The sequence below is a fragment of the Anser brachyrhynchus genome, assembly GCF_964034855.1.
Source record: "Anser brachyrhynchus genome assembly, chromosome: 2".
NCBI lineage: Eukaryota > Metazoa > Chordata > Aves > Anseriformes > Anatidae > Anser > Anser brachyrhynchus.
Genome location: NC_137695.1, coordinates 24,230,841 through 24,254,149, shown reverse-complemented (window position 1 = coordinate 24,254,149; position 23,309 = coordinate 24,230,841). Strand labels below are relative to the sequence as shown.

The window sequence follows — 23,309 nt, the reverse complement described above, 5'->3', positions numbered from 1 at the left end:
TAGCCAGCAAAGCCTGGTTCTGGCTTCCTGGGCACTCATCATTGGTACCACTTCTTGATAATAGTATTCTGGGATCTTGCTATCTCAGGTAAACTGGTCAGGAAATTCCTCAAGTCCCTTCAACAATTTAAGAGTTCTCTCTCCGGTTTCAATTCTGTATCTCTGACTTAATTAAGGAAGTACTTTGTAGCCTTTGTAAAGGCATTGCAAAATCCCTTACACTAGAGTGATGAATTCTTACCAAAGACTATGACTGTATTACTTTCCCCTCCTCTATGGCTTCACCATTCTTGAGCTTTTCCTGGTCTTTGATCAGTGTTTTCAGGGATCACAGGTCTCTTTCCAAAACATTCCACAACTAGCTCAGCTTTCTGTTCCTTCTTAAAAAATCTCCTCCAAATGCTAGAATACATGGCCTGTCAGTTAAAAGATCTATCAGAATTTCTTTTCGTTATGTCTCTCTATGAAAATGTCCATTTTGTTTTTCACATCTATGTCTTCTCTCCTTTGGAAACTCCAGGATCTTCAGCTAGCACGGGGAGAAAGGTCCCCCTTGACTAAAACTATTTTAATGTTCATGTCAGCAGCTCTTCTAGGTCTTGTCATGCCTTTTTACCCTTATACAGGTCTGGATGGATATTACACAATGGCAGACACAGTATATATACAATTAAGCATTTAATGATACATAATTTTATAAAAATAATCAGTGTTATACAAATAAGTGCCTAAAATTGGCAGACACGTTTTTACAGATTTTAGTAGTATACAGATGTATTAATACACTGAATTTTGAAATAGCTATATAAACATAAATTAAAAGGTACGTATGCACTCATTGTAATTAGTGTTGAACTAGATCATATCTATCACAAAAGGAGAAATAAAATACTGTTGATAGCATTTTCTTCTGTAGCTCTTTACACCCCTTACCTGACCCTCCTCCCTCACTATTGCATCTGAATGCCTTAAAAGCTTGAACAGGCTGTTGCAATGTCTTGCAGAGGAATACTACTCCAGTACTACAGATTGGGAAGTGAGTTACTTAAAGGTGAAGTACTTTACTAAAGACTTACAAAGCAGGGAAGAGACTTGATATGAGGTCTCAAATTCTGGCTCTAAGCATTCAACAGTGCTTTATAATGAAAAGGCTAGCTGTTGCACAGAAAACCTTCCTCCTACTTGAGATTTTGTTTTACACATGCCGTAGGACTAGCTTTGAATGGCTTTTTTGAAGGAGTGTCTTCGTTCACCTCTTTTCAGTTTTCAGTTACCAAGTGTTCTGTTCTCTGTGTCACAAACCTTGTTAACCTTGAAGCTGTTTATATTTCCCTGTGGCAAAGGGCTGGCTTCTATGACCAGTTGTAAATGATGAATCCAACTATGTGACCAGAATTTAGCAAAACTGGAGATTGAATTCAGTTCTCCACATTTTCTTAGTAAGGGAGCAGCAGAGCTGATTCTGGAGAGCACAATTTAACACATTTTGATAAAACCAAATGTTAATCTGTTCAATGGATGCATGCTGGGCTTGCTTGGAGTATTTTAAATTTCATCTTTGTCCTAAGTAGTAAATTTGAGCACACCTTTTGAGTAGCTAGTGGACAATTTGACTTCTTTATCATTACACTTGTCTCAACCTGTTCCACTGGAAAAAATTACTTTATTAAGGTTTTTCTGACTCCTGACAACAAAGTGCAGTTAATATTCTGGGTAAGCCTTTGCTAAGTCCTATCTGTTCTGGTTTCAGCTGGGACAGAGTTAAAACCAGGACAATCCCTAACATGACTTCTAATTAGTTTTATTTATTTCCTGTACAGAAATACTAAATGCTCATGTATTGACAACCACACTTTTTCTGTTCTTTCAGAAACTTCTTAAGTTCACTTTCCAGACTGGCTTTCTGTGTTTTAGTGCTTACCTCTGCCACGCATTACTGACTTGATACACAATGTCACTCAAGTCTCTTCAGTCTATATTACACAGGCCACCATGTCCCCACTTACTTTCACAGTACTACATCAAGTGCAAAACACAAAGACAACTTTTAAGTTGCAATACTTGGAGTTATAACAAGAAAAATACAAAATGTAGTATCTCTGTAGCTATTTAATTTGTTAATTATGCTCAGTGTACCAAGTCCACAAATGTACAACAGGATTATTAGCTGCAGAATCATTAGCACCATGTGTTACATATATTTTTATGTAACCATTGTTTTTCTGTTTGTTTAATACCAGAGCCATTACCAGTTACAATTCTCATTTGGGTGATCCTAGTAATAGCTGGCACCATCAGTCCACGTCCTAGTCAGCTCACGCAGGGAAACTGGCAGTGATGTTTCTGCTGCTGGGTGAAAATATTAACTACTGCATAACATATTTAAAAATAGATGCTAATAAGTGAATTATTAATTTAAAACTTTCAGACAGGCCTATGTAACACAAAGAAAGTGAAGCTTCATCAGCTTATACTAAAATTTTAGTAAAAGCAAACATATTCAGAAGTGATTTTACATGAAAATCTCACCAAATCAATGCCAAGGTTCAAATGCCTATTTTTAATGTTTTTCTTCCAGTCACACAATTGTGCTGGCCCTAGAGTAAACAGTAAAACACATTTACCTGACGTGTGAGCTATCCCACTGGAATAATTTGTGTTAATAAAGATTAGCACATGTCAGCGGCAGCAGGTCAAAAGCATGGAAAGTTTCCAGCATCAGAAACAAAAGAATGTGTTCATGGAAAAAAAAAAAGGAAAATGTTTTATGGTTCTAAATAAACAGACACACCTAGTCCTGTATAAGATGTAGATCTGAGTCTAAAACCTCTTATTTTAGACTGTGCCTAAACCTCAGGAGAGATTTGCCTTGCAAAGTTCCCTGGAATTCTGCTTGCCTGATTGTCTAAATTCAATATGTGGTGGGAATGCAACATGCTTTTTGTGTGGCTTCTGTGCTAAGGTCCCCATTCTGCAGAGTGAAATGTAGGATGCAGGGGACAAGGGGGGACAGGATAATAAATATTCAAGTTGTTTTCCTTTATAACACTGAGATTTAACCAGGGAACAAACATGTCTGTTGGATCCAGAAAGCATTCCTGGATTCTGTGGTGTAATGATTTATTTTCTTTCTGTGGTCATCTGGACCGATGATTTATGATTGCTTTTGCCAAAGAAAGAATTACGATCGAGGTGATGAAGTACTGGCGTTTTAAGAGCAATGAGTCAGAAGAAAGAAATGATCAAATACCAGAACACCAAATAGATTAAAGTGTAAAATGAATGTTTTCAATTTCTGTCTCAGCAAAGGTCCCAGTTGCATCAAATATCCCATACCTTTGCAACTGAAATGAAAAGTAAACAAGTAACATCTAAGAAAAATATGAAAACAGAGCTCACAAGTGAACGTTTTGTGGACTTGAGCGTATTTACATACAGCAGACAGGAAATGTCCATATGTGATCTACAGCCTGGAAGTCATGCTGGTTTGATTGGTTTGTGTGTTGGCTTCCCAACCACATCTGATCTTTTTTATCCTCTTCCTGAAACATGGGAGGAGCAGTATGCATTTACAGAGCAGGACTACAATAGGAAGAAAAACTGCTACCATAAATGAAGGTGGTGTGTACCAGATAAATTGGTTAACATCAACCCACTTATCCCAAGCAAACACCAGTGCGTGAACTGTGCATAGCAGCAGAGCTACATATCCCATCTTGCTCTGAAAAGAGAAAGATAATAGTTATTTATTTTTTCACCCTTGGTAAAAAAGATTACTCTTTTAAGTAAAAATGGAAATCAGAAAGGGCCTCAAACAATGCATGTAAGTGAAAGAAAAGAGAACAGTAGCTTTGAATTAAAATTAAAACCTTATAATTCAAGAATCCAACTGTACCTGTCTACGTCACCAGAAAAGATAAGGCACATTTTTCTCCTATTGATATGATAGTGGACTAATATACAGAAGAGATCACAGATTCCCCAAACTGTGTCAGTTCTCAATATATCAGTTTGTAGATGTCATCTGTATCCTAAATTACTGTATCTTCTGTGATAAATTATTATGAGTTCAAAAGCAGACTTATAAATGGTTTAATCAACTGTTTGCAAAGGGAATTTTTAAGGTCAGTTAAAGCCAGTAACTCTAGTAAATCTAGTACTATGATAAATTTGGCTTAGAAATTGAAATTAAGGAAAAAAGGAAAAGTTACGCAAGAGTTACTAGTACTTTTGTTTCCCGTGTACATAAAAATCTTGCTTTTATTACAAAAATTGAACTACTCATCAGTGTAAAGTGCCTTTTTAAGTGGTAAATCTACAGGATACGATTAGTATAAAAGTTATGTTATTTTATAAAACTAATCCAATATGTTAGCATTACTCTTCCAGATTTGTTCACCATGATAGCTTAATATGGAAAGTACCCTAATATATTAATAGCTTAATATGCACTAGGAGACCCCTTCCTACATCTATCCATATAGTCTCTGTAGAGCTGATAAACTTTTCTTACAAATGATGTACTTCATAGAGTGAACAGAATCCCAAATCACTAACTGTCAAAAAATACATATTTCATAGCTACTTTTCAAATTCATAACAAGTTCTCAAATGACAGGTGCTAAGTCATTGAATTTTCAGATTTTGGTGTTCAGGGACCCAACTCAACACTTGCTTAACACAGTGTGATCATACTGATGCCAGCGGAACCACCCCTGCTTATTATTGTGCGTGATACAGGAAACTAAGAGCAAAACAGGTATTAGGTGAACAAAACAACGACATCTGTAGCAAAACTCATGACTGGCTGGATTTGATTATGTGTCTGTTCTAAGACGTCTCCTTCTCAGAATGCAACTTTTTGGAGTGGGTTGTGAGGCTAGTGACACTGCATATGGAAAACCTCTGCATTCCAGAAGGCAGGAGGCTTCTGGACTTGCCAGCCACTTGGTATTGCTCAGGCAGTACAGAAAATGGCTCCAAGGGAGCAACAGCCAATGTTCGTTTAGTAATGGAAACCCACGCTGTATGCCAACGCTCTCATCTGGTTCAGTAGCACCTACTTCCAGGACAGCAGGACACAAGGCTTTCTTGAAACATAAAATGCCCAGAAGATAACTGAAATGCTTTCAGAGCCAGAGGTCTTTGACCTAAGAATAGTTTCTGAAGGAACAACTGCTGCTGGTCAACTTGGAGCTATCTTTCTTTCCACTTTACGCCCTGAACATGACAGCCATTTCTTCTCCCAAAATAACAAATGAAATGAATATTTTTTTGCAAAACAGTTAACAGAGGGTGCTGAATAAACTTTTACATTGGTTTCATTAAAGACTCTGTATTTGGTATTTTTAACTAGGAATAACATTAGCTGATAACATACAGTCCTAAAAATGAGTAATTACATGCAATGATGACATTTATGTGTACCTGAATGTAGTGGAACTCTCTCCAGGTCAAAGAATGATTGACAGATGGGATTGAGGTTATTGCCAATAAAGCCAGCAAAGCAAGTCCCAGAATTCCTAGGGACACATAAATCTCCATTCTCCAAACATCATGTTCAATCCAGGCATTTTCTTTTTTTTGTTTGACCTGCCAGAAGAATCATAGGGTTGGAAGGGACCTTTAAAGACCATCTAGTCCAACTCCCTGGCCATGGGCAGTGATGTCTTTCACTAGGTCAGGTTGCTGAAAGCCCCATCCAACCTGGCCTTGAACACTTCCAGTGAAGAGGCATCCATGACTTGTCTGGACAACTTGTTCTAGTGTTTCACCAATCCCACTGTAAAAAAATGTCTTCCTTATATCTAATCAAAATCTACCTTCTTTCAGTTTAAAACCGTTGCCCTTGTCCTGTCAGTACAGGCTCTGGTAAAAAAGTCTTCCTCCGTCTTTCTTGTAAGCCCCCTTTATATGTGGAAAGGCCACAATAAAGTCTGCCTGGAGCCTTCTCTTCTCCAGGCTAACCAACCCCAACTTTCTCAACCTTTCTGTACAGGAGAAGGGCTCCAGCCCTCTGATTATTTTCTGCTCTAAGCAGTTCACATCTTTGTTGTACTGCGGACCCCAAAACTGGATGCAGTACTCCAGGTGGGTCTCAAGAGAGCAGAGTAGAGAGGGAGAAGCACCTCCCTTGCCCTGCTGGTCATGCTTCTTTTCATGCAGCCCAGGATACAATCGGCTTTCTGGCACACTTAGCCATTTCTGTGAAATAGTTATTTTCACAATAATAATTAAGAAATAAGATGAGAAACATAGTATTTTTGTTTGTTTGAATGTCTCTAAGTGTAACTGCCGCTTAACTGTGATGAAAAAGTCTCTACTAGTATCTGTAGAGCAAAGGTAGGCTTCACGTGAGAAGAATTTACAGATTGCATAAGTGTCTTGGCCCTGAACTGACTAGTTCTGAGGCCCATCAGCCTGTCCTCACAGCAGGAGAAACCTTACTCTGACAAATACAAACAAAAAAAAACAATCCTCCACTTATGGCAAATTACCTTATCTAGGGGATTATAACACAAGGAAATATATTTACAGCACTATTTTAGGGATCCAGTTTAGCAAGCGTTCTTAACCATGTTATCCTGCCAGAATAGTCTTTTTTTTTTTTTTTTTTTTTTTTAATGACTCGGTTTATTCAGCTGCACTGAATACAATGGTTGATATGGATGAAAATAAAAATCTGATGCCAAAGCTTGTCCTGTGTATGACTACTTGCAACAGTTCCTTGATGCTGTTAGGGATCACCATAGTGTAATATGCTCCAGATATGATCATTTCTTCACCTGCACTTAAGAACTGGAATCTTGCAGATATTTCTGGTAAACCATTCAAGTCAGATTACCAGTAAGACTATCTTCAAAGTTTTCATCAGGTAGTTTGACTGATGTCAGAATTCTTAAGAAGCCAGTAACACCCTACTCTGCTTTCAATAAAACCTTATATTAGACTTTAAGGATATTAAAACTGTACCTTTGCACTCTACACCTTATGTTGGAATATTCCCTATGCTGGAATACTCATGGCACCCGAGGTGATACATGTCTAGAAACTCTCTAGTCACAGAAAACCTTAGACAGCTTTGCAAGCCAATTATTGCTCATGACTTGGAAGCATGAGTGAAATAAATTGAATTGTTCTAACAAGTTAGCGTGCACCAGCCAAATTGTGTAGTCATCACTGTTCGCAAGTTTAGTCTGTGGCAAATACAAATTATTGTATTTAGCTCAGTCCTCTTTCATTGCTGATAATTCACTTTACACAGATGATGTCTAAAAAAGGTGTGTGCAGAAGTTTCTGTAAACAGTTAGATTCCTCTGATGCAGAGAAATTAATCCACACTAAACTAAGTGTTCCAAAGACTTAAATGTATCTGTGAAGCAATTATAATTACGGGTATTTTACACAGAGCTAAGAATTCCCAGATGAAGAAAATGATTTATTGAATACACACTGGCACAGCTGTATTGACTCTTGACTCCCTATAACATGCTTTAACAAGTAGGACCTGCTCTATCGCTTAGCAGTGCTTTGTGAGGAGCTGCTTCAAAATCAAAGGCAATGAAAACAGCTTTCTTCCTATCCAGATTTGTTTGGATGTAAAACGCAAGGATTGTCTCAACACTGAAATGTTGGTATTTGTGAGCTCATCATACCTGCTGGAATGCCCAGTTGAGCAGCTTGTATCTGTATGATCTTCTCATTGGATAGCATAGGCTATAGCAGGCGTGCATTGTAGCGAAGAAGAAACTGAGAAGTCCAAATTGCTTTCTTGACAACATCCATCTATCCAGCCACTGGGGAAACCTTTTATACTTGGTGCCAAAATACAGCTGGAAACCAGCCGCTAATATTCCTGGTAAATACACCAGTGCTAAAAGGGTAATTGAAACCACTGGTAAAACTTTGTTTATGACAAGGATTGGAATTTTATAGAAAACATTTTCATTTCTTGTTACAAAAGGATATATGACATCTCTTAGAGAAGTGTAAATAAATGTTAATAATGAGATTGCAGATGCTATCTTCATTGGTAAGTGCCACTTGGGGAACAGCTCCTGCTTGCAGTGTTGTTCTGAAGAGTGTTCAAACTCACCAAAATGGTGTGCTTGATGTAAATCAAAAAGTACAGCTACTTCTGGTGGATTGGTAACTTGCATATCCACATTCTGGAAAAGACAGAAAGGAAATAAAAAGTGAGATCAAACTCCAGTAATCACAATATTTGCCATCATGGCTTTTATACTGTGCAGCACTGAAATCGTATACAAAAAAAACTCCATGCATAGTATTAAAGACAAGCTAGCTTGAAAATACAATCTTTCAAACAGCATAGTTAGTAGTTGAGCAAGGCAATTTTACTGTAGATTTCTCGTTCTTCATTCATCATCTATGGTGATTTCAGAATAGATTTTCATTCCAGGAAGTTAACTACACCACAAGGGAAGATTACATTATGCAAAGCATCATTACAGCTTCTTATGATAGGCACTCCAGATTTCAAGATTTCCAATTTCAGCTACAGACTTAATAATGTAACCCAAATAATATGCACAACAACAGAATCCAGAGACATGACACTACAGTATTTCATTCAGTCACTGCTATTTTAATGACACTTAACTGGGGGAATAAGGATGTAAATAGAAATATTTGGGATCCAGCATATTAGACCAGCTGTGCATCTGTCAACTCTACCTTAAATTTCTATGCTTTTATTCCCAACCTCCCTAAATGTAATAGCATCCTCTTAACTTTTATAAAAACTTGTGAATTTGAGGCACTTCAGTTCAAAAAGCTGATTTTTTTACTGCCAAGTTGTCATGGTTTGATTCTAGTCTCACAGAAGATCTTGGCAGAATTATCACAGGCTTAAGAAGCTAAGGTAGGACAAAATTTTAGTAGAATGTTATAAAGTGCTTTACATTGAGAGAATATATTAAAAGATTGTCCCAAACTTACAGTTTGGGGAAGAGGTACATGATCAACATACGTACAAAATGAAAATATGTGCATCAACAGCAGGACATGGCAATTGGTGAAGCAGACAGCTGTCCAGGGGTGGAGAGCTAAGAATTTGAAACATTAAGAAATAAACATGCAATCCCTTTAATAATCCAGTGAAATGCAAAGTAAAACTGAACTAATGCAGCAATGGCTCAACTTTAGAATGGCTAAAGTTGCAGGTGTCCAGATCTCCAGAAAGTGACATGGCACCGTGAGGTTTGAGGAAGACAACTACTAGTAGAAAGTTGTAAGTTGGCAGTCACAGAATCATACAATCACCAAGGTTGGAAAGGACCTTCAAGACTATCTAATCTAAATAATTCTGCTAGGATACAGGAGATCTGCTTATTTCAGCAATATGATCTGTCTTTATTCAGAATCAAATATATTGGAGCTGGTTAAGGGGTCAATTCTTGTAAATATTTGTAAATAATGCAAGGGTAAGCAGGTGTAAGTCTTGTGTTCGTCTTCACTAATACAAATAGGCATTTTGCGTGTTTGGCTTTCTTTTAACAAAGTAACAAATGTACACTGCTATCTTGCCATAAAATCCTAAATGGAGACAAGGTAGCCTGTTTCCACGTCTGACCAACTTGCTTGCAGTGCCTCACAGTAAAATTAAAGGGCATGGTCTTTATTAGGATTTTATAGCTGAATAGCTAATATATGTTGATGTGATAATAAAAAATGTATCTTTGTAATGTAACAGTGAAGGTATAGCCTAAGTAACTTCTGTTCTCTAGTCTATGAAGAACTGTGAAGAGTGTAGTTTTTATGCATTGTAGAATCAGGTATGAGTATAAATTACATAAACTGAAATTCACCTCTGAACCCAGTTTCACCTAGAGATTCCTGTTTCTTGAGGAGACAGTTTGTAAAGCCTAATACGGTATTCCACAGACTGAGTTCACAACAGAACAGCAAGTTATCGCTTGAACTTCTTCTGTGCATCAGCCATTGCAGAAGCAAATACTGGTGAAGTGGATCTTTTCCTAGGCTTTTTTTGTGTGGTGTGGAAAACTTCCTAAATGCAATGTGGCAACGATAAAGACTCTACCCAAGACAAATTTTACATTCCTGTTCAAAAATCACGAATTATTTCTATAGAGCTTTGTTCAGCTGGTAGAATGCAACTAACAGTTAACATCACGTAACTATTACTGTGTGGTTTTCTTTTTTTACCAACCCTTGTGTATTTTTTTAGCATGGAATGTGATTAAATTGAATGAGTTGCTCTTTATCTTTTTATCTCTTCATGTCAATATTGAGAGAAGACTTCAGAAGCATTGATGATACGCCAGTGTTATGGAAACACAGTGCGTTTGGACAAAATCAAATAAAGTCTGCAATATTCTGCGTGACATATGAACTGCTCTTTTACAGAAACATTACCAAGTTGCTAAGGTTTCCTCTATTTCTTCTCGGCACGATGCTCTGACCTGCATTCTGATCAATGGTACGACTATCGCCTTCCCTCTTCTCCATTGCAGAAACTCCCTGCAAAACAAACACAGGATGTAAAACAGGTTTTGAAATGCCCTACTGGAACTTTGAGGCCTATTTTCCCTCAAAATGTTTTCTTCCCCCTCCTCCACCCATTTGCCAGAGAAGTTATGATAATCTAGGGAAAAGAAAGTCTGTCCTCTGAGAACAGAAGAACTCAGCTTTTTAAAAAATTATTTAAAGTAAAGTGGAGACTAAGAGAACATATGAATCAACATAACAAAATCACTGATGAAAAGTAATATTTAAGCTAAATGCCCATGTTGCTACTGGAATGAATGACTTAAATCAGGCTGAAAGTTTTAAAAATAGAACAATAGAGTTTGAAACAGTTTTTGAATAGGAATAACAAGTAAAATGTTGTGAAGATGGATTTTTGGTAAGTTTACAAAAAGCTTTACTGTGTCTATCCTGTGTCTATCCTAGCAAGAGGCTGGACTTCCTGATATAAGAAACCCATGCAGATTTGCAGTTCCTAATACTTTTTAGGTTTTGCAATTCAGATTTTCAGGCTTGGTCTACCTGACAGTCATCCTGTGGCTTTAGAGGTATACTCTTACCTCAAGATTGTTAGGAAACTCCAGTTGGAGCTTTGCTCATTCTGTTCCAAGGTACACTGTCAATATTTATCAATACAAGAGGAAGCAGAAATGGTTCTTAGCTGTTAAGGACTAGAAGAAACCAGAAGGCAGAAAACAAAGAGGAAGAGAAGGGATATTTCTTTCTCAGGATCCTAGCAGTAGAGACAGTACCCTGAAGTCTTGAGAGGGCTGTAAAAGAGCTGCAGGGGGTTACCCCGCAAGGTGGACTTCTGATAGGTACGCCACCCCGTCGCACACTGCTGGAAGCGATGTGCTAGTGCCGAGGCACTGGAAGCTCAGATTGCCCTGCCGCAGCGTAGCACTGTGACCACCTCTACGGCTGTGACTAGTTAGCTCCTCCAGAAAACCTACTGAGCAGCTGGATTACTAGACATGAAACTACTTTGCTAAATACAGATTCTTTTATATTCATACAACTTTCGGGAATTTGTATCAGTTGTATTTTTGCTGCGCTTCAGTGGATGAATCCACACAGTCTTGTGCTATCTGGTACAAACATTTGCTTTTTGCCAAGCCACCAGCCTTCTGAAGCCTAAGTATTCTTTTCCTAAGTATTTCTTTTTTGACTTTTTTCCCCTCCTGCTAAAAAGCTCTCCCTTTGGGCATAACCTTTCGGCCAAGTGTTGCAGAGTAGGGTCAACAAGAGCTTCCCTCTGAAGGTCAGGCTATTAACCCTTTCCTATGCCATTAGCTGCTTGTATATCCTACTGCTGAAGGCACATTTCTTTTTTTTTTTTCTTTTTTTTTCTATTCCTAGGGCTAGACCTGGTGTTTCATGCTATCATCACAAAACTTCAGCTCCTCCACTCCCAGAATTAGTTAAAAATTCTATGTTTTGATATATTGTATTTCTAGCTGTTACAATGACAAAGAATAGTTTACAAACAGACCTTCGTATAATGTACTTTCTTGGAAAAAAAGGAACAAAGTGATTTCCAGACCTATTTTTAAAAGAACTCAGAATATCGAGGGCAATCATACAGTTTTTGAGGCCTACTCTCTGATTTTTAAAGTTTGAAGTGTGTGTGGGGAAATAAATAAAAAAAAAAGGATGTGAAGAAGTCTTAGACTGATGTTTTACTTTTTCAGATAACGAGATCAACTTTTTAAAATTGTTAAAACAGATGATGGCTCACATGCCTTTGCTCCTTTTTTATTTTTTCTGTACTAACCTCAGTTGAGCTTTCAAGTGTTAACATCACCAGCCTACAGGAGCTTACACAGTGATCCCTGCCTCTTCTGAACTGTCCTCTTCTGGCTGCCACACTATCTTGGAGGTCCAAAAGCATATTTTTGGTTGAGGAGCTCTGCATGGAAATGCTTAACTCACCTGACTCTTATGCTACTATCAGTCTTAATTTAGAAATGAAGAGTCCAGTAATAGCTTCTAGCTAGAGGCTTGTGTTGATGATGATGTAGTAAGTGGTATAGCGATGTGAAAAAAATCATGAGCTGGGATGTCACTTGCTGATCCTAAAAGCTGATTTGGGGAAACAATGTTTAATACAATCCTAATGATTAATGTGGCAGAAAAAAAAAAAAAAAAGGAAAGATAAAAAAAAATGTGTGTGAATGAATGCACATGCTCTAACAGGGAAATATGTGTTACAGCCATGCGACTGCATGCAAGGAAGCATAGGTGCCAAACCAGATAACTCTGATATCAGAGATAACACAGAGTTATTTCTTTGATACAGCCAATAACAAACCACAGTAATAGCCTAAATACAAGGCACTTGTAATTCTGTTATACAGTGCCTTATGAACTATCATAACAGAGTCCTTTACAGCACGCCTCTGTCTGCAATATGTTTGAAGAAAGTCCCGTGAGAGACAGAACCCAGTCACGTCCATCCTCCGTGCCCATGCCTCCCTCTCCAGAAGGCAGCGGTGCAGCTGGCTGCGCCTGAGGATGGAGGATCTCCAGCTGCGGAAGGCCAAGTTTCCAGCACTGGGTGTAGTGCAGTTTGGGAGAAGCAAACAGGCTCATTACAGCGCTGAGCCGACAGCGATCCAAACCGGGCAGACCTGACTCTGCCAAAACATCTTCCGAAGTCAATGGGAGGTTTGCCTGAGTAAGGGTTTTCAGGGCAGGCTCACTGAATAGAGAAAAATGGCTAAAATAAACAGGCTAAGATGACAACGATGAGGTGATGGAGGAGGTGCGGGACGGTGACAGCATCCCACTCCTCTGGCACCATCGAAGAATGACCGGGTGAAAGCGTTCGGGGGCAATCGCCTCGCTTTTAAGGTGCCGTGTAGGCACCCGAGAGAGCCGAGCTGGCCAGCCACCCCTCACCCCTGCTGCCCAGGCTCGTCGGGAACCCGGCCGAGCTCTGTGGAGACCCTGCGGGGACCGGCACAGGCGAGCCCCGCTCCGTGCCCTCCTTGGCCAGGGTGCGCTGCGGGCTCGGGGCCCCGCGATCAGCGCTGCCGGGGCCGGCCCAGGTGAGCTCGTCCCGCCGGGGTCCCCCGTCCCGTCCCGTCCCGGGGCGGAGCGGAGCAGGGCGCCGGAACCCGGCCGCAGCCCGCCCGCCGCCCCGGGGCTCACCCACCTCAGCCCGCCGGCAGCGGCGCCTTCTTGTGCCCGGGCGGCGGCGCGGGGCTTCCCCGGGAGCCCCGGCTCAGCTCGGCTCGGCTCGGTCAGGACGGGGAGAGCCCGGCGCGGCCGCGTCGGGGCAGGCGGCCTCAGGTCAGCCCCGCAGCGGCCGGCAGGCGCTGAGGGGAGCGGCGGGGGTATGGGGGCCCGGCCGCAGGCTCCATCTCCCCTCCCCTCCCCGCCCGGCCCCGCCTTCCGCGCCCATCCCGCTCCCCCCAGCCCGGCGGGCACCTGAGCGCCGCGGCTCGCCTCAGGGCCGGAGCTCGCCTCAGGGCTGCCCGCCTGGCCCGGCCCGGCCCGCGGAGCGCCTCGGCGGCCGCTGGGGCCTCGCCTGGACAAAGGGCGCCTTCACCTGCGCCCTCCCCGCCGGGGAGGAGGAAGGAGAGGGAAGGGAGAAAAGGCACCGCTCGCCGCCCCTCACGCCCCTGACGGGGAACCTTCTCCTCACCCCTTCTCCCTGCCCTGCTGCTCCGTGCGGGCTTGTCGCGCCCCCAGCCAGACAAAGGGCTGTATTGAACCCTGCTGCTAACGCGAGCAAGCCTCATTTAAAAAAAATAAAATATTTTTCTTCAGGTACCACCATCTCGTACCTTTTTTCCTGTGCTGACGGTTCTGAAAAAGCGGTTTTGTCACAGGGCAGCGTGGGCTCACTACCTCGCCAAAGCTCCGTGTTCGAGGATATTTCAACACTTGGTGGCTTTCTGACGTTGCAGAAAACGTGGCCAGTCTGCCCCAGAAATGTTTTCATTTCTTTACGCAGAACTTATTGCGTCTTGCTCAGGATGGCTTCGCAGAAGCGATGCCAAATTCCAACTCTTTTTTTTTTTTTTTTTTAATCTTAGGAATGTATTTTTGTTTCTCCCGCTCCTGTGTTAAATGGACTGAGTCTCCAGCTGCACGCTGCATCTGGCAAGAAAGAGGAGATAGTATAATCGCCTCTCCCGTGTTAAAACAAAACCTTAACTTTTGATTTGTCTTTGTAGTTGCCTTCACTGGAGTATTTGAGTATTTGTTCTCTGTATGATGGTTATTTTCCACGTGCTTTCCATTAGTTACTGCTGTTTTTTTGTTTGTTTGTTTGTTTGTTTGTTTGTTTGTTTGTTTTTTTTGCCACGGGTGCTCACTTTCGTGTGCTCCCACTTTCTAAAAGCGCCGTTTGATTTTCTTCGCTCTTTTTTTTTTTCGCTCGGCCGGTTTTTGGGTAGTTTTAGCTCCCAGTGAATCGCATCAGCAGGGTGACATCTAGCGGTGGGAGCACGGGGGAGGGCGCGGGCCGTAGCCGGGGGTAGCAGCGCTGCCACTGCAGGCTGACAGGAGAAACTGGGGCTGGGGGGCCGAAAGCTTCCTCTTGTTCCGAGAGAACTCGTAAGTGACTCTGGCTTCTCGTGAGAAGTCAGCGGTGTAAGTCTTATGGGGACATTTGTAGACCAAAAGGTAGCTCAAGTGATATTTCAGCATCTGGATATCCTATCTTAATTTAAGCGTTTTCATAAAACGCGCAGAAGGTAAGCTCCTGAATAAGCACTCTCAGAAGACGAGACAAAAAGCCAGCCAAAGTGAAGCAAGCCATTAACTAAGTGCCTAGTAAGCTGCTCCTAAGTGCCTAGTAAACTCCTTACTAAGTGCCTAGTAAAATAACTTACTAAGTGCCTAGTAAACTCCCAGTATCTCTGGCCAGGCAACCACCGCTCTAGTCTCTGCATCCTGAGCACAGTAAGGTGCTTATCTGTGAGTAAAAATGGAAAGCTCATTTCATGTGGGCGCTGGCAAAGTGGAAGTAGATTAAATGCCAGGGAAAACTTTGCTTTCATGCCTACTCTAAGGCATTACTTTCAGGTATGCAAAGTACCACCTGTATTAGAGGCTACTAGAAAGCACACTGCGTGGCAGCCCTCCTGCAGACTATTACATCCATACGATACCCCTGCACGCCGACAGCTTTGGGCAGATAGTATGCAAGTGCTATGCAAGAGGTGTAAGGTAGGAATCACCACAGAAATCGGGAGTTGATTCAAAATGATTGAACATTTCTTGGCACATGAAGAACAGGGGAGATTTTACTGGCAGAAAGACAACTAGACCTGTACAGGTTTGGCTAGCCCCAAACATGTAGAAGGAGCGTCAGTATTCCTTAACTATTGCATGAGCTGGGTGAGAAGCAGTGATGTTTCTGTGGTTGCTAGAGTGTGACAGGGTATTTCTGGAGGTGAAAAACACTCCGGTGGTTCTGTATTAGCCAGTCTGTGTTTTAGTGTTTGGTTTTAGTTTTCTTCATTATGGACAGGGTCTGTGGGTGATGTTGACATGAGGGAATGGCAGATTGCGTTTCCTGGAGGAAAAACAGTGATTGCATCACTGGCAAGATTGTCTGACAGTGGTTAATATGGAGAACATTTTATATGTTTATACACGGTTTATACAAGGAGAAGTCTGTGGTCAGGGCAAATCCTCTGCATCTGCAACTGCTCTTTAGACCAGGAGCTCTCAGAACAACTTGCCAAATGGTTGGAAAAGTGGTGCCGGCTTCCAGTAACACACAGGCCTACGTATAATCATACTAACGCTTAGTCTTGCTCCGAACTTGTTGACTAAGCTAAGTATAACTATTACTGTCAGCACGATGACTCTAGTGTGCCCTTGGGTGACTCAGAAAGGATGCTGCATAGGGGGAAATGGTGGGGAAGGGTGAAAGCCTTTCCCTGTAATTTAACCAAGTGCAAGTGGTTAAATCGTTGAAACAGTGGCTGGGTTTCCAGGATGGTACTGAGGTGGGTTTCTAAGGTGGTGAGGGGCTGACGGCACATGATCTCTGAGGAGAGACACGGGGGAGCTAGACGTGTGTAGTCCCTTGAAGGGTGGAGTAAAGGGAGGTGTAGTAGGAGTCCTCAAACACTTAGGAGGAGTGTAAGGATGATGAAACCCAACTCTTGTTGGTAGTGCCATGTATAACAACAGTCACAGACCACAAATTGCAGCTTGAAGGTTCATACTGGATATTAGGAAAAAAATCTTCACCATAAGAATAGTGAAAATCCAGAAGGTTTGTGGAATTGTGGAAATTTTCAAAATCTTACTATGCAGAGTGATAGCTGGCTTCACAGAATCACTGAATCGTTATGGCTGGAGGGGACTTCAGCATCATCTCGTCCACCGCCTTCACTCTCCAGCCCAAAGCGCGTTAACCTGAGCATCTCACTCAGGGCCTTGTTGATTGTTTTTTGAATATCTCCAAGGACAGACTCTGCAACCTCTCTGGGCAACTTACTCCAGTATTTGATCACTGTCACAGTACACATGCTTTTTCTTATGTTTGAATGGAATTTCCTGTATTTCAGTTTGTGCCCATTGCCTCTAGTCCTTTGCTTGGGCACAACTGAGAAGAGTCTGGCTCTGTCTTCTTCAGTCCCCTCTCTCCTCAGGTATTTACATGTATTTTTAAAAGTGCACTAGAGCCTTTTCTTCTCCTGGCTGAACAGTCCCAGCTCCCTAAGCCTTTCATTGCATGCCAGATGCTCCAATCCCTAAATCGTCTTCTTGACACTGCACTGAAGTCACACCAATACGCCCGTGTCTCACTTCTAGTGGGAAGCCCAGAACAGGACTGCAGGTGGGTCTCAAAGGTGCTGAGGAAAGGGGAAGGGTTGCCTATCTTGTCCAGCTGGCAGTGTTCTTCCTAGTGCAGCCCAAGGCTTGATCTGGTGTTGGCAGGGGTCTTACTTGGCGTGGGGCAGGGGACTAGAGACTTCCAGAAGTCCTTTATGACCACCATTCCTAAGTTTTCCTGAAGAGTGTATCCCAGTACTTCATAAGTAGATGCTGCCAAGATTCAATAAATTCAGTCTATTTTTCTGCTGCTCATGCTGGAAAAAAAAATGAATTGGAAATTAAAGCCGAAGTATTGTGAAAGATGCAGGAAGAAACACCCAGTATTTATGATTTTTTTTTTTTTTCTGATTAGATACAGTGAAAAAGGAGTTACCTTTTATGCAGGCTTGGTAAGCAATATCCCACCAAAGAGATTTTACAAAACCATTAATTCCTTGGAGAATCACTGGGAAGTGCACTCTTAGGTGATTGGACAGAAACTGAGAAGAAGCAGAAAAGTTACAGTGTGGTTTAGATTTGGAAACTGATTTGTTTTGGTAATGTGGAGAAAACTCCATTTAAATAATTTGGTTTTTAAAACTTTTTTTTTTTTTCCCAACTCTCAGGATTATACCATTTCTGGACTCTTTGAGACAACGGATGGAAGTGATGGGGGGTATTTTGCTATTGCCTGGACAATCTGATAACATCACCGAAGGTGTCTTCTCATCTTCACACATCCAGGAAACGCACATCTCTCTTGCTTTGCTGACAACTGAAATAAGGTCAAAACTAGGTGAGTGAAGAGTCCTAAACAAGTATTGCTGCTATCGTCTACACCATATAGTTCTGGTTTCCTTCTGGCTAGCACAGGTTCAGGAAAGTTAAGAGAGTAGTGGGGAAAACACCAAGGATCCAAGTAGGCAGCAAAGAAGTCAACAGAGCTGCAGTTAGTAGTTGCAGGCAGATCCTCTGTGTGTGCCTGGAAATGTTGCTTTTCTCAGCTGGCTGCCTCACTCTTCTGTGCAAGGCACCACCTTCAGATTCTGCTGAGTGGGACATAAATCTCCTCTGTTGCTGCCACAAATTGTAGTTGAGCACTGTAAACACCTCTGATTTCAGTGTACTTTAATGAGCCAGGCTGCCAAGGTGAGGATGCATGTTCTGTTTAGCTCTGTCTGTCACAGGCACTGCCAATAGAAGCAGTGGGCGGCTCGGAGCAGTTAAATTGTGAGTTCAGATTTAAAGCTGCACTTGTAGCATGGTCCAAAGGAGAAGCTAAGATCAATTCTTTGGGGCAGAGACCTGTCTGGAGAAAATCTAGTATTGGAGAGTAAATTATTCCTGCTGCTTAATTTCTGTTGTCTCCAGGGCGGTTAACTTCTTGTTAAATAAACACAACAAAGCAATACATAAATATTACTGTTTCTCCTAATTGGAATCAATTTCTGTGGCTCTGATCACTGGGAAAGTGTTCAGGTCAAAAGGAACAGTATTACTGATATCAATGAAAGACACATATTTGCTTGAGTGTGAGTTATTCTAAATTTTACACATCTTATGTTTTTTTACATTTGTCTACACATTTTAATATTCCACAAGTTTGCTCTTGTTGTCAAGTACATCTTGACAAGACCAAGTCTAAGAGTTGCTACGATCTAACAGAGAATGGGTGAAGTGAGAAGTTATGAGTCTGAAAAGATTCACTGGATTGCAAGTAAATGAATGAGGGATGAGGAAGGAAGTGATGAGTAGTTATGCTGTCTGGATCTGTTCTTTGAGGAAAAGTGAAGTACGTCAATTTTTTCCTTTCTTTTGCAGTTGTATTATATAACATATGTAAATTCTGGAGCCTAGAGAGTTCTTGAATTACCTGATATAAAATAAAGTGATATAAAGCCAAAAAAAACCAAAACCAAAACAAAACTTCTGTGGGGTGGTCTGTATATAACAGAGAAAAAAAGACTCCATTTAGAAGCAGTGAGAAAAATAATACTCATGTGAGTGCCTGTTTCTATAGATTTTTGCAGTTCCAGAGAACTTCAGTTTTGTAAAAGTCCGGAAGGATTTGCCAAAGCCAAAAGACATTAAGTGGGGTTCACACAAAATTTAACTGCATTAATTTTTTTGGCAAGGAGGATGTGTGAAATGCCAACAAGAAGACTCTTGTTCAGAATTCCAAAACCCACCAATCTGTGAAAGAGAAATTAAAAAAATATTCAGTACGAAGAACCATGTGTGAACTTCAACAATTCTGAAATACTTTAAAAATTAATTTTGAAATGCAATCTAATCTAATCTGATTTTGAAAATTCCACTATGAGAAATGGCAGTGTTGAGTCCTAAATAGGATGGAGCTGAGTTGGGAGTGGAAGAGGTAAGTGCCCTCTGTTCATATTCTGACTGGCAGTTGCAGATGCACGTGGCAGTGTTCATCTGCACCAGAATGCTTGTTCCTTGTAGGATAAGGTCATCTGAGAACAGGGACATCAGACAACAGATTTGGTTTATTGTCATTTAATAAGTTCCTTTATCCAAGGGAATATGGTAGAAAGAGATCCGATAAGCAGGCAACTGCTATATCCCCTGGTGAATGAATGTGAAGTGAAGAACCAGCTGTTCTTAGTGAGTAACATTGTTAAAGTCAAACAAATGTCTTACTTGGCCCGGATTTATTACACAAATTCTGATTCAAAGAAGTGGCTCTCAAACTACTTGAAATACTTGAATTCCCTTAGAGTATTTAAGTCTTCAATGCCAAGTTACAGAAAGCTAAAGAAAAGAAATACAGTGAAAAAACCTAGAGGCTCAAGATTGTTTGAGAGGGTTGTTCAACCCAGCCCAACATGTGGAATAAACAAAAGCATGTACTACTTGCCGTAAATTATGAGAAATCAACAGAACCACATGCATCAAATAATTTTTAACAGTGATACTTTTAGACACTGTTGAAAGTACAAGTAAAGACCACATGACTTTTTCAGTTAAAGTTCAATTAAATGAGTTGAAAAACAACTCAAGGTAGAGGACAATAGCAGTTTTTTTTTTTTTCTTTTTTTCATTCCTTGTGAAAGAGATTCCAGTCTGGTTTTCAAGTATATAAATTACAGACAAGTATGAAAGGCACTTCCACTCCTACTTTGCCAAAGCAACACCTCTGTCAGAATTTCTTTCTGATAATGTATATCATTTCTTGGAAGCAATGCAGGAGAATTTGTTTGGTATTTAAAAATAAAATTTGATTGAATCAGGCATAGTGCCATCCTTTGTGTTTAGACGTATGCTTTAAAAGTAATGCTTGCCTTTCTCATTGTTGGTTACTTTTACTTATATAACAAGTAGAATTGTACTGTTATCCCTTGAAGCAGTTATGATACTCCTCTGATTGTGGTTTGTTGATTTCACGATTTCATTGCACACATGCCTCTGGAGTATAGAGCTTACTGCCTTAAAATGCTCACAAGAATGAAACTTGTGATAATAAAAATAGCAGTAATTTATATGTAGTTTATCAAAAAGGTTGCAGCACTTCAAGCCTGTAAAATGGAAAAGATACAGGAGAAGGAGTGGGCCCCATGAGGGAAGGATTACTGAGCAAAGACAGAATACTGGGTATGTAGGTGGGCATCTGACTTGTCCCAGTTCAGGAGTTCTTTTATGTTTCTGTTCCTAGTTCTATAGGGAACCATTTTGTTTAAGCCTGATTATGTAATAGCTGTAGTAGATTTTCTGCTGTGGTACATAGGGGTATTTATTACCTCTAATTGTTAAAAAGGAATATATATATATACACATAGATATATGTATTTACAATATTTGTACAAGAGTCATTTGAAATTAAGATGCTTTGGAATATACCTCATGGAAAACATTTAGGGTGGTTTATTGCCCTCAGCTATGGCTTGCCGATAAATCCTGTGGTTTAGAAATGGCATTTTAATGTCGTTATATTTTCTATTGAGAACTTCTGAAGGCATGTGGTGAGACCACGAAATAGTCAAAACACTGGAGGATCCTTCCCACAGCTATGTCCTTTCCCAGGCCTTCTGCCTCAGGAATTTCTCAGAAGACCTTTCTGCTTCCCATATCATTTAAAATCCTTACAATGCATAAGGTATTTTTTGACATTGTACCTTGCATGTAGTCATCATTTTTTTTGCCTGTTACCACAGTGCCTACAAACCCTAGCATGGTCCGGAGTGCTAGATGCTACGCAAACACAAACCACAAATACTGACACTTTCTCTGCAGTGTACAATGTAGGTTTCACATTTGAAAAAATAGGAGAGGAATGATGCAAGCTTATATGGAAGAAGCAGAGCTGAAGTCAGTTTTAGGAAGTTAATGAGACAATGATGATTAGGATGTCAGGCTGTGGTGATAACTCTCCATTTTGCTGATAACAGTTCAGCTGCTGGATGTCATTGTAATAACAACAGCTTACTAATTTTAAAGACAGATTTGAGGGATGAGAATTAATTTTGTCAGTACTTATAAGGCATTTCTTGGTTGTTGAGATGTCTTTGAGAAGCGAGCAGATGCTAGAAATTCTTCAAGCACTAAGCTAAGAGTGCTGAGGTACTTAAAAAAAAGCACTGAAGTTTATCAGACAGTTGTTACAAATTTAATGCAATCTAAATAAATGGGTAATGGAATCTGCCAACACATTTGGAATTATTTAAATAGTTTAATCAATTATTATCACTTTAAATAAGAAAATAATTAATATAAGTAAAGCCATAAATGCTCCAAAGCTATCTGCCTTCAGATTTGGGGCATTTATTTTTATTTTTATTTTTTGTGTGGGACTGTTACATTAATACAGTTATTATGGTTGACTGCTAAGGGAATTGTTGCTTGCATACAAAGACTGACAACACAATTAAATATATGACTTCAATACGGAAATAATTGTGCTAATTAGAGCTTGTTTAGTTGAACCTTTTGCCAGAGATGGAATTATTTTCAAAATATAAGTGCTAATATTGATATTTTATACCAATTATAAGGTCTTAGAGCAAGCATATTTTTAAATCCAGACAGTTTTATTATTTATGAAGAAAAATATCTTTTGTTCAAAACTGGAATTCTAACTTAAGATTCTGACTGTTCAAAAATACTATATAAGGTCAAAATTAAAATGTTCCTCTTGTCCAGAAGCACCAGTTATATGCTGTGGCTAACTGCACACTACAAATAAGAGTGGATAGCTGAAGTTAATTGTAAGAAATAATCCAAGAGATTTGATCCTTTTTTAGAGATTAGATACTTTTTGCTGCTGCTTGGGCCACTGGTCATCTCTGGAAGTAGAAATAGGCCCAGAGCAGGGATTCAGGGAAGAAATGGAGCAGCAAACTAGGCAGGACTGGAACAGTGGCAGGGAGCTCAGACACAGCAAGAACAGCAAGCTCTAACTTTTCAAAGGCTCAAGGAAAAAAACTATAAGCTTTGGCCCAGCAGCCATCCAGTGAGAAGTGAGTTTTGCAGGCAGCATGAAAAGGGGCGAGTGGTTGATGTGGCAGATGGTTGTGCTACCACAGCAGGTTGGAGAAATGGGTCAACAGGAGCCTCATGATGTTCATCAGAGGGAAGACAGGTGGAGGGGCAACCAGCTTGGCAGAAAAAGGTCCTAGGGTCCGGGTGGACACCAAACGAACATTGAGCCATCAAACACCCTGGCAACAAAGAATGCCTGCAGACTTCTGGGCTGCAGTAAGCAGAGCGTTGCCGGCCGGTTGAGGGAGGTGACCCTTCTCTTTTCCTCGGTGCTCCACACCTATGCTGTGTACTGTTCTGGGCTCCCCAATACAAGAGAGACATTGTCATACTTGAGTGAGTCCAGCAAAGGGTGACAAAGATGATTAAAGGATAGGAGTGTCTGACATAAGAGGAGACGGAGTGCTTAGTGTGGAGAAGAGAAGGTGCAAGGATATCTCATCTGTATGTATAGAACCTGATGGGAGGGAGTAAAGAAAAAGGAACCAGACCTTTCTCAGTGACAGGGAGAGGCAACG

At 40.7% G+C, this 23,309-nt stretch overlaps 2 protein-coding genes across 8 annotated transcripts in view; one reads left to right on the top strand and one right to left on the bottom strand.

Annotated features, from left to right (window-relative positions):
• LOC308190792 (uncharacterized protein) overlaps positions 1-23,309 on the top strand; it is a 103,060-nt gene that overhangs the window by 8,222 nt on the left and 71,529 nt on the right. Inside the window, exon 3 of the mRNA XM_080582525.1 lies at positions 17,922-18,091. Within this exon, the coding sequence (XP_080438651.1) occupies positions 17,922-18,091 (170 nt within the window). The remainder of the gene's footprint in view (positions 1-17,921; positions 18,092-23,309) is intronic.
• STEAP1 (STEAP family member 1) lies at positions 669-14,772 on the bottom strand. Of its 7 annotated transcripts, XM_080582510.1 has the most exons (6): positions 13,942-14,290; positions 10,446-10,503; positions 8,096-8,168; positions 7,656-7,873; positions 5,428-5,592; positions 669-3,721 (listed from the first exon to the last, which is right to left on the bottom strand). In XM_080582510.1, exons 1-6 carry the CDS (start codon positions 14,253-14,255, stop codon positions 3,464-3,466), a joined length of 1,086 nt encoding a protein of 361 aa, XP_080438636.1. In that variant the 5' UTR covers positions 14,256-14,290; the 3' UTR covers positions 669-3,463. The 7 variants fall into 7 exon arrangements, with proteins under 7 accessions (XP_080438636.1, XP_080438635.1, XP_080438634.1 ...); XM_080582509.1 differs by lacking the exon at positions 13,942-14,290 and adding an exon at positions 14,301-14,772 and having other exon boundaries at positions 7,656-8,168; XM_080582508.1 differs by having other exon boundaries at positions 7,656-8,168.

Excerpts from the sequence above, each read along its gene's own strand:
- STEAP1 (XM_080582508.1), bottom strand. The coding sequence starts at position 14,255 with ATGAGGCTTGCTCGCGTTAGCAGCAGGGTTCAATACAGCCCTTTGTCT. Across the intron at positions 5,593-7,655 it reads TCAACTGGGCATTCCAGCAG|GTCAAACAAAAAAAAGAAAA; the intron begins GTATGATGAGCT and ends TTCTTCTGGCAG. Across the intron at positions 3,722-5,427 it reads GAGAGTTCCACTACATTCAG|AGCAAGATGGGATATGTAGC; the intron begins GTACACATAAAT and ends TTCTCTTTTCAG.